We start from the raw sequence: 11051 nt of genomic DNA, 5'->3' as shown, positions 1-11051 counted from the left end.
ACATGCTCACACACAGGACACTCTCCATACAGACACACATGCACACATGCCAACAAGCTCACGCACAGGACACTCTCCATACAGACACGTGCACACATGCTTCCCCACTATCCATGCACGCTCGTCTCATACACCTGCACACACACCTGTACTCACGTGTGGACACCCATACCCACTCCCACAGTCACACACACACACTCAGACACACACCAACGCCCACACATACACTTCACACACACGTGCAGAAAGTCCCAGGGGCTACAGACTGCATGACCCTGCAGGTCAGGGTGCCCGGACGCAGACACGCACTGCACTACAGCCCTTTGGGTTTCATGGGCACAGCGTGGTTCTGGGACTTTCCATCTAAAGGACACGCCTGCTCAAGGGAAGGCGGCCTCGGGTGAACTCACTTCCTGCACCCTGTCACGTGGCTGTTTGCTGGTCTTGGTCCAGCCTCCTCCCTCAGCAGCCAGAGTGACGCTTGAGCCATGGAGGGGCCATAGGGTCCCCAAGTGCCCGAGGCTTGGGGCCCAGGCAGCCTGCAGGGGCACAGATGAAGGCAGGCGGGGCAGGCAGCGCCCCCAGTGCACCTGCCAGGCCCTCCTGGGGCGGCTCCTATTACAGGCTCCGTCTGGGCTGCGGTCGGGACCCTTGGTGGCATGGAGGGGACCTAGGAGGGGCTGGCCTGGCTCGCTTCCCTCCTCTGATTTCCACTCCACTCAATCTCTCCCCAGTGACTGCCCAGGGCGTCTCTGAACCTCCCTGAAGGCCCAGGCCCGACCCGCTGGCGCCAGAGGTCTGCAGACAGAGCCAAGGAGATGAGAGGTCACGGCCACCCTTGTGACAGGCTGGCTCCTGGCAAGGGAAACTGAGGCACAGGGCAAATGTTCTGGGATCCCTTTAACATCCTCTCAGCTGCATGTCTGCGAGGCAGATGACCCCTGAGCGCGGGGCTTAGACAGAAACGCTGGAACGGCCGCCAATGTCCCACAGGGCTCCCCTGCTACAAGGACAGCTCCAGGCCATGGCAAGCACAGCAACCAGACACGCCAACCCCACGGACGTGCTGTGTGCGGCTGTCCGTGGCCAGCCGTGGGTTCAGGCCCCAGCCCCCTAACTTCCCAGAGCTGCTGTAACCAGCACAGTCCACGGTAACCCTGACACCGGGGTCAACACGGGCCCGGGCGGGGCGCTCTCATCCCAGACCCCGAGGACCACGCCCACCAGTGGGTGTGTGTGGGGTGCTGCCCAAGAACACACCGGAAAGCAAGAAACAAACCACCCCAGGACCACACGTGATTCACAAACAACTCTCCTCCCACAACTGTTTCCTCCCACAACTGTTTGATTCACAAACAACACTCTCCTCCCACAACTGCTTCCTCAAAAAGACGCCGCCCAAGGAAAGCGCGGAAACAGGCAGAGGATGGACGGACAGGCCACTCGGACCCGCCCCTCCCGCAGGGATGAGCCCCACAGTCACCCACCAGCCAGAGGGGTCCCGGCGCGGGCCAGCACCCAGCACTCCCGGCCGGAGGCTCCAGGGCCCTCAGGGAATCGGCAGCCACGGACAGGGGCAGAGGCGGGGCCCAGACGGCATGGCCAGCCTCATCGTTCTGAAGCTCGACGTTTATCTGCACAGAGCAGGCCTCTGCCCCCAAAAGGGAGTTTCCCTCTTCTTCATAAAGGAAAGGTATTAACCCTTTGTGCTCTGCCTGTCCCTGGGTGGCACTTTCCCAGCATCTGAGAAGGAAGAGCACAGGAGGCCAGGCGCCCCATGTCAGTTACCAGGAGGGCCCCCAGCCAGCTATTCACCAGGGCCCAGATGCCCCCAGCCCAGCCCCCCGCTCCCCAGCACTCAGCTGGTCCACTCCTGAGTGCCGTCCACACCCAGTCCCACCGTCCTCCACCGGATTCCTACACCCCACAGGTGGAGGTCTGCCCTTCAAGGCCCGTGGTGGGCCTCACATTCCCTAGCACCCAGGGACTCCTGCCCCACCCACCACGCAGCTGTCACAAAATGACTCTGGGAGCCACCCCCAGAAACACTCAGCTGACAGAGCCAGTTGAAATCAAAAGCGCCCAGCCAGGAACTGTGGTTAATACTTATCACCAAACAGCAAACTTTGCCCCCCAAGTCCTTGGTCTAAGGCACAGCTTAGAAAATTCATATTCTGGCCAAGTGGCCCATTCCTGTAATCCCAGCACTTTGGGAGGCTGAATCGGGCAGACCACTAGAGGCCAGGAGTTCAAGGCCAGCCTGGCCAACACGGCAAAACCCGTTTCCACTAAAAATACAAAAATTAGCCAGATGTGGTGGCGGGTGCCTATGGTCCCAGCTACTTGGGAGGCTGGGGCAGAAGAATTACTTGAACCTGGGAGGCGGAGGTTGTAGTGAGGTGAGCTTACACCACTGCACTCCAGCCTGGCAACAGAGCAAGACTATCTCGAAAAACAAAAAAGAAAAAAGAAACCTCATATTCTAACAGGATGGTAATGGGAGACCCCTCTGGGCAGCCAGCCGGCCAGCTCACAGAGGCAATCGATCGCGGGGTGCCGGCTGCACTGGTGCCCTTCACGGCTGGGGTGTCACCCTGGGCTGACCTCCACTCCCAGTGCCGCACCCGCGGCGCCCGTCGGGATCTGTCTGCAGTGCCCGCCGCAGCAGGCCAGGGAAGGCTCCCAGGTCCGAGGTGTGAAAGGAAAACAGGACCTCAGGACCCAAACTCAGTAAGCCACAGGCAGGAGTCGGGCTGGAACCAGGCCGCGCACCCTGCCCTGCATTCTCTCCCCGTGTAGAAAGCTGCACACTTCCTTCACGCTTCGGGTCACAAGGATCCGTGCGCGAAAGCAGTTGCGATGAAATTCACCCTGACCGTGAAACGACAGCTCACCCTCACTCGCTGGTGCGGGGCCAGGACAGAACCGGGAGTCACGGCTCTGCTGTCCGCCGGCAAGGGCACACCTGACAGCCTCGCCGCCCCGCACTGACTGCGTCGTATGTAGACGTGCGGATCCACTGAGGGTGAGACCCGAGGGCTCTTCCTCTCCCACCATGCGTAACGCGTGGGTTCAGTGAACGCTGAGCGAACACTGCCTGCCTCTGCCTCTTATCTGCCCTCCCTCTTCTTTCTTCCCCTAATATGCTTCATTTATCCTTTAAATATTTAAGTTTCCAGCCTTCTTTCCGAAGAAAAGCCGGGACCACAGAGGGTTCCCGTAACCTCGGCAAATAAACTGCCCAAGTGACTGAGTCCTGAGTCGCTGTCTATGACTTACAGAGGTCACCATCCCCCACGCAGGAGCCAGGGCTGTCCGAGAATCCCTGGGTCAGGTCCAGGGAGCTGCACAAGACGTGGTCCCAACAGGCAGAGGACAGAGGTGGCCCACTCAGTGCCACGCATGATGAGAGGACCCTCCACAGCGCACTCAGCACCAGACATGGGGGGGGGGACCCTCCACGGCACACTCAGCACCAGGCATGAGGGGAGGACAGCCCCCACTCACCTCAGGGTCCCTCAGGTGCCTCTGCCCACCTCCAGCCAACACCTGGCGAGGCCTCCGACATTCACGATCCCCAGCGAACCTGTGTTGATTCAGCCACGACCAGCCCCGCACCCAGGCCTGAGCACTTAGCCCTCCCCTTGGCACTGCCTTCCTGATGCCCGTCCAGACCACAGGAGAGGCATGAGAAAGCCTCGCACTCTGAGCAGGGGCATCCGGCCTCGCCCACCCAAAGAGGCCTGGGAGCTTTGCAGGAGAGGCAACCACGAACCCCAGGTCCACGAGGCAAAGGCCTCCTCACACCCGAGGCCCGTGAGCCAGGAGCAGGTTCAGACCCGAACACAAGGCCACGCCAGGAGAGCCCCTGGTCACCCACTGGACAGGCCCAGCCCAGGGGGAAGGAACGGACGTCTCACACCCAATGCCACCCCACCCTCTGCTGCGGAGGACGCCCCGGCCCCTCTCTAACTGCCACTGTATGCAAACACACACCGTGTGCACACACACGAGCATGCCTACAGATGTACAGGAGCAGTGTACATGTGTGTATGCACACACGTGTACACAGTACAACACCCATGTGCAGACACAGTGCCAGCACACACAGCTCACACACAGACACCATATACACCTGCACACTCACCAGGCACACACGTGCCTGCACACGTGCGCCCAGCCAGCTGACCTAAAGCCCCAGGCTTTATCACGGGACTGCTAAGGACAGCCTCAGCCTGGAGACAGCCTGGGAGTGCGTCCGGCGTGGGAGGAAGCGCGGCCCGGCCTGGATGCCCAGCAGCCACTGCGCTCCTGTGTCTTTGTTTCCTTTAGTTTTAAAAAGGGAACTTCACACACAAAATGCGCGTCTTGCAGCCTCCCTGCCCGCCCTCCACCTACCCTTGACCGTCCACACCCGCAAGGCGGTGCCCGACTGCTGCCCTGGCTCCTGGGCCCCGACGCAGGGTCAATGCCCCCACCGTCCCTCCTGCTCCGACTGCCTCCGTGCAGTGTTGGGGCACCCTCCCGAAATCCGGGGACAGTGAGAGCTGCCACTTTCCGTCCCTACTGGGCAGGGCAGAGCCTGGACACCCTCTCTAATGCATGATCCCCCGAGTCCCCACATCCCAAAGGGGGCCCTAGATCAGCGTGGCCGCCATGCATTGCCCTGCTCTGTTCCCGAGGGCAGCACAGAGCAGAGCACCCAGCACCCGACAGGCAAGGGTGGCCCAGCACGGCTTCCAAGTAGGGACAGGAAGTGGCAGCTCTCATTGTCCCCAGATTTTGGGAGGGCGCTCCCAACACAGGCAGGGGAGGCAGCTGCAGCAAGAGGAACAGGCAGTTGCTGACCCCACGGCCAGGCCTCCGTCAGCAGCCACGGGCAGGAGGCAAAACCACCCCTGGACGACCAACGCGAGCTCAGCCACAGCGGAAAATCTCGGAAACGGAGCCCAAAGGGGAACGGCACCCGAGCCAGGAAGAAGCTCCGGCAAACCCGGGAGAGCCCCAGCTGAGGGCGGGAATCCGGGGGCCCTGGACGAGTGGAAGTCACTCCTAGAGAGGCGGCGGGCACGGCCTGTGGGGTCTTGCCGGAGGCTCTGCTCATCCCACCTTCCAGACAGGCCGGGGCACCGGCCAGCCCACCCTCCCTGTCCTTCCCCACCCCTCCCGGGGCCTGCTGTGTCCCAAGGCCTCTGGACACCCCCGGACAGCCTGGGAAGGAGTGGGTCTACCCTGACATGGTCACGGAGGAAGGTGGGCTCCCCCAAGTCAGTTACACAACCCACCCTACCCTGAAGTCAGACAGGACGCAGCCTGGCCCCAGCAGGGTCCTCCCACTTCCTACTCACAAAAAACCCACCCCACTGAGAAAGTCACGTGTCCTTCTCACTTCAAGATGAGGTATTTCACATAAAAGTAAAATCAGGAATAAAAGCTCCATCCAAAGAAGTCCTGAGGGACAGTGCTGGGGACAGGAAGCCTCGCGCACAGGCTGCCAGAGGCAGAGGGAAGCTGCAGGGGTCTGGGACAGGGGGTCCGTGGGGCCAGGCTGGGGACACCCAGCCTTGCCAGACTCCGGGTCGAGCCAGAGCCCCTCCTCCCCTGGGACCCCTCAACCCGGGCTCAGGACATGGAGTCTCCTGCTCCTCAAGCCAGGTGGCTCAGGATGCCCTCTCCACGCCCACCTGGCACTCCCAGGAGCAGAGGAGCAGCCCACCAGACCCCTAAACTCACTTCGCCGTCACCCAAGTGCCAGCCCAGAAACCCCAGTGCCTCCACGGACCCATCAGGGGAACTGCAATGGGGTCAGGAAGAGCTCTGGTGCTGGTGACTCCTGTGCCCAGACAGGTTTGGGCCTGGCCCAGGACCTCGTGGCGTGGACCCCGTGCAGCAGGCCTGCGGAGGGGCTCTGGCTTCTGCAGGACCCACCCCTATAACCATCGAAGTGTAAAGCCAGCACCTCTTTCTCCAGGCCTGGCCCAGCCTGAGGCTGGAGCCCAATGCCCGTCACGGGACTCCTAGGCCCACCTGTGGGCTGAACATCAGGACTCGATAGAGTGGATTCGGAAAGGCAGCTGCACGCCCCTCACAGCCAGACAGTGGCTGAGCACCGGGCCCCTCTGTGGAAGCGAGTGTGTCCAGCACAAAAGCCCCAGGTGCAAGTTCTCTGCCAGGTCAGCTCCCGCCATAGGGGCACCTTAGAGTGTGCAGAAGCCACATCCGGCCCATGCCCTCTAGGTGCCGATTTCACAAAGCCCAGGGAGCCTGCTGACACGCCCGTAGCAGGACCTTAGTGCTCCGGCAGCAAGATGGGCACCTCGGCAGGGCCACCGCCTGCTGGGCAGGCAGGCCCAGGGCGCCACTGCACAGCCCTTGACAGTAGGACAAGAAAACCGGCAACCACAAAGTTACCTCTGGCTTAAAAGTACCTGGCACTTGAAGTCTAGCGAGGAAAGCCAACGCGGTCCGTCTTCAAGAGGGGCCACCCTGGCAGAAGACGCTCCTTCTGGGTGCGTTGCTACACAGCTCACCTCGGAAGACCCCGCCAGGGCCCACCCGCCGCGGGCTTCCTGCCTCAGGTGGTCACCAGAGAGAAGGGGCCTGGACTCACCCACCCTGCTGAGCACTTCACCTGGTGTGGAGCGTGGCCTCTGTGCAGAGGAAGCTGAGACCACCCTTCACTCACTGTGGGAACTCTGATGACGCACCCCAGGCCAGTGCCTTCACAGTGGGGCCAGACCCACGTCCCTGGGCTTCAAAACTGCCCCGAGGGGACTTTCCAGCTGGGAATGGTGGGTTACCAAGGATCTGGGGTCTGGCACAGAACCTGTCCCTGGACTGACCTCACCTCCTTCCTTCCACTGCCAGGGAGAAGGGAGGCCGCCACGCACAGCCGCAGACCCGGGCACACGTGGGCACGGCCAGCACGGGGGTGGGGTCTGGATTGAGTCCCACCTTCGAAGAGACTCCAGTTCCCGGCTGGGCTGAGACCCCGGGAGTAACGGGGATTGGAACCAGGATACAGGGGACAGGGCTGGGGGGATTCCCTCCTCAGCCCCCGTCCCCACCCCCAGAGAAAGTGAAAGTGCTAGAATCTCCAGATTCCGGGGGGAGGGGACCAGAGGACGCGGCCTGAGCGAGGCCCCGCGGCCGCCCCCTCCCCAGCCGCCAGGCCCAGTCCTTCCGGTTCTGGCCCCGGGGGGCGGGTGGCTCCTCCAGGGTCAGGCGGGGGCGGGACGGGCCGGCCCGGGCCAGTCTGACCGGACGCAGGGGAAGGGCGAGCGCGGGGGGCGCAGGACGCCCCGGCTCCCGACCCGCCGGGGTCTCCACCAACGCCCCGGCCCCACCGGGACCACCCAGGGGCCCCGGCTCCCCAGGGACGCGCGCTCCGGCTCCTCCCCGTCCCCATGGATACCGGCAGCGGCGTCCACCCTCCGCCCCCCGTCCCACCGGGAGCCCGGGCAGGGCCCCTCGCCCACAGCCCTGCCACGAGCCGGGGTGGGGGGCCTAGAAGAACGGGCGCTGGGGGCGCGGGGAGGGGCGCGTCCTGACCCCTGCCCGCCTCCCCCTCCCCCTCCCCCATTCCCCCTCCCCCCGTCCTCCCCCCTCGACGCCCCTCCCCGCCCCCCTCCCGCCGCAGGGCCCGGACCCGCGCTCGGGGCGCTCGGCCTTTGTCCGGGCAGGTGGCGCCGCGCTCACCCGGGCTGGGGCGCTCGGGCTCGGGGTCCCCGGGGGTGCCCGGCGCCTCCGTCCGCTCGGCCGCCTCGTCCCCGCCGCCGTCGGCGCGCGCCTCCACGGGCACCACGGTGAAGTTGGTGGGCATGGCCGCCGCGGAACGCACTCCCGCCCGGCCCGGGCCGCTCCCGCCGACGCCGCGGGACTTGGGCGCAGGGGCGGGGTCCGCCCGACCGACCGCCCGCCCGCCCCGCCCCGCCCGGCCACGTGACCGCACCTGCTGGCCTCCGACCCACGGAAAGCCGGCCCGCGGCGGGGCTGGGCCGGGCGAGTTCCCGCAGCGACCCCCGACCCGGGTTGTGCCCGCCCGACTGCCCCCGCCCGGGACGCGGGACCTTCGCTGCCTGCGCCCCGAACCTCCGCAGAGCCCGCGAATCCCCGCCCCGTCTCCTGCACCCCTTCCTGCTCCGGCCCCTCCCGCCCCCCACACCCCGCTCCTGTCCCTCCTGCACCCCTCCTGCTGGTTCCCCCACCCCTCCTACACCCCCTCCTGTTGTCCCCCTCCCGCGCCCCCACCCCCCGCCCCCGCCCCCCCCCGCTCCCCCCCCCTGCCCCCCCCCCCCATCCTCCAGCACCCACCTCCCACACGGTCCACCCACCCACTCTGGGCTGTCAACACCGGCCCAGATCCTGAGCTCCCAGCCTGGCTGCTAAGGCATCTCAGGTGGAAGAAGCCTTGGATAGCCTGCGGGGGGTCCTCTAGAGCTTGGTCCAGCTCCAGGTTAGGGACCTAACCCAGTAGAGGGAGTCCCCGCCCAAGACAGATGCTACCCACAAAGACCCCAGTCTCCTCCACCCCTACCCTGGAACCCTCCCTTCCCTCTTTGGGAAACGTTCCAGCAGCGCACAGGGCGGGGCAGGGAAGGTGGAGTTCCAGAGCCCCGAGGGCATGCACCGGGACACCGCCGGCCTATTGCCCGCCAGCACCACGCACCCGTGCACCGGGACACCGCCGGCCTATTGCCCGCCAGCACCACGCACCCGTGCACCGGGACGCCGCCGGCCTAGTGCCCGCCAGCACCACGCACCCGTGCACCGGGACGCCGCCGGCCTAGTGCCCGCCAGCACCACGCACATTTCTCAACAAATGACTCGTGAAAAATGGAACAATCAGAAGTCTGTCAGTGGGGAATTGGGCTAAAATGCTATAGCACACAGGTGCAGTGAGTCAGCCTGTATTCATCATCACCGCAAACTGCTTTACAACAACAAAGCAGAGCACAGGTGGTGTGGGCAAAGACGGCCACAGCCTCCTGTCATGTGGAAAGTGAGCGTGGCCGGGCCATGTTTTAGCAGCGTGCCAGCCTAATCCTAAAAGGCAGCTCGAGGGGTTGAGGCCTTGGGGCTGTGGGATCACAGGGCTCTGTGGGGTCAAAGAAGGCAAGCCCGACCTCTCCAGCCATTTCCAGTAAAGGCAGGTGTGCCCTGGGTGGCCCAGGGTTCTACCCCTGCCCCATGGGCTTTTCCGGGCAGAAGCTGGAGGCCTGGGCCCTTCCTGGAATGCCCCCCATCCAGCACCAGCCCTCTGCAGAGGTGGGGGGCCTCTGGCCTGGGGGCCCCCAAAGGGAGCTCAGGGCTGTGGATGGTGCTGGGTCAGCTGCCTCCCTGGGTCAGCTGGACAGAAAGTGGGAAACCGCCGCCTCCCCAGAAGATAAATGGTTCCCAGGCATCCTTATGAGGAGGGTTGGCTTTGCTGAAAAGACCCGGGGGGTGGGAACAGAAGTGCCCAAGGGGGTCGATGATAGGGCTCACACTTAGGGTGCTGAGTAAACCCTCTCCTCAGTCACCCCGACAGGGGCTTCTGCACATTCAGCCCTGGTCGCCACCCAGCACCATTGCCAGGGTTGGACAGAGCTCAGGGTGGGCACGGGGCCTCACCAGGCGATGCCAAGCTGGCTGCAGGCCCTCAGAGGGGCTGGCTTGGAGGGTCTGTGGGCAAGGCCGGCTCTCAGACTCAGGACTCATCAGCTTCGTTTTACAGAGGAGAAAACTGAGCTGGGGAGTTTAGGTTCTTGTGGCAGCTCCGAGCGGTGACTTCTCAGAGATTAGAAAATCTTGGCTAGGACCTCGGGCGGTGGCTGGAGCTCCCTCTGGTTTAAATCTTAGATGCCACTGAAGGGAGGCCTGGGGTGGGGTGGAGGTCTGCCTTGCGCATTTTAATTAGGTGAGTCATGACACAGGGTCAGCACCCTGTGAGCACCTGCAGGTCAAGACAGAGAACCTTGCCAGAGCCCAGATGCTGCTGCAGGCCCCTCCCATCCGTCAGGAACCCGTCCCTGGGGGCCTGGTCGCTTCCTTCCTTTGCTCTGTGGGTGTCCCGGCCTGGGTACATCCTCCCACACGGCAGCCTGGGGTTAAATGTGTCTGCGTGACTCAGTGCTGTCTTCCTGCCCACCTCCAGCCTCGGTCCTTTCTGCACACGGCACCTGTGGTAGGAACCTGCCCTCGGACACGTGGAGGTGCCTGAGGCCTGGGTCGGGGTTGCATCTTTCCGTGCCAGCTGTCCGGCTCTCAGGCCCCTGTGTCTCCTGGAAGTGGCCACTGGGGTCCAGGTGCCTGCTGGGATCCAGGTCCAGTCCCCTGGCAAGGCTGGGGCTTGCTCTCAGAGGGAGCCTCGCGCTGCCTGGAGGGATCCCCCTGTCAGCAGTCATCCGTGCCTGATTTCTGAATCGACAGATCCGTGGAGCTTGCAAAATAGTGATTTTCTAGTGCATTGTGTGCTGTCATGAATTCACCGGAGGCAGAGGCTCATCCTCTCCTTCTGGCCGTCTGGTAATGGTGCCCACAGGAAAGGCAGGGCAAGGGTGCCTTTCCCTCACTCGTCCGTTTTCACGATGGTGAGTTGGTCCCTGACGATCTCCCACAGGTATTTACACATCACTGATGAAGCAGGTCGGTGGGTCTCTGTGGATCACCACGAGTGTCCTTTCCAAACATCGGTGTCCAGCTTTGCCCAGCACAGCATCTTCAAATGCAGCCTCCCATCCTTAGATGTGAGCCTGGTCGGCTGCTGTGGCCTCTCGGCCGTGTGCAGGGCACAGCTGGGGAGCCCTGGAAGTTAGTGCAGAACTGTGGCCGATGGTGGTTAGAATCTGTGTGTAGATTCTCAGAACGGTTCCTGCTGCCTGCCGCCCTTCGGTGGAGTTTCTAATTGATTAGCTCGGACACTCGTGCCCACGGCTGGGAATTGAATAGGGGTTGTGGCCTGGGAGGGCTCTCACCACCACCAGGCGCAGGCCGCCTCCCAGAGTCCGTGTGCCTCTGACACGCAGCTTCCCCCCAGGTCCGCGGGTCCCCCCAGCCCTCCGTGTGCCTCT

At 63.7% G+C, this 11051-nt stretch overlaps 1 protein-coding gene across 3 annotated transcripts in view; it reads right to left on the bottom strand.

Moving 5' to 3' along the window:
• Positions 1–7971, bottom strand: part of SLC12A7 (solute carrier family 12 member 7) — a 54669-nt gene extending 46698 nt beyond the window's left edge. The window contains exon 1 of one of the 3 annotated variants that reach the window (XM_032279161.1): positions 7952–7971. Coding sequence is in view for 2 of the 3 variants with exons in the window: in XM_032279158.1 (XP_032135049.1) it covers positions 7699–7822 (124 nt within the window). In the remaining variant the exon portion in view is untranslated. Of the gene's footprint in view, positions 1–7698; positions 7880–7951 lie in introns of those variants that run through there. The other 2 variants (XM_032279158.1, XM_032279159.1) reach the window with 2 other exon arrangements.
• Between the last annotated feature and the right edge of the window lie 3080 nt (positions 7972–11051).

The sequence above is a fragment of the Sapajus apella genome, unplaced genomic scaffold, assembly GCF_009761245.1.
Source record: "Sapajus apella isolate SASKATOON/1434 unplaced genomic scaffold, GSC_monkey_1.0 scaffold11, whole genome shotgun sequence".
NCBI lineage: Eukaryota > Metazoa > Chordata > Mammalia > Primates > Cebidae > Sapajus > Sapajus apella.
This window is presented reverse-complemented; position numbering and strand designations above follow the sequence as displayed.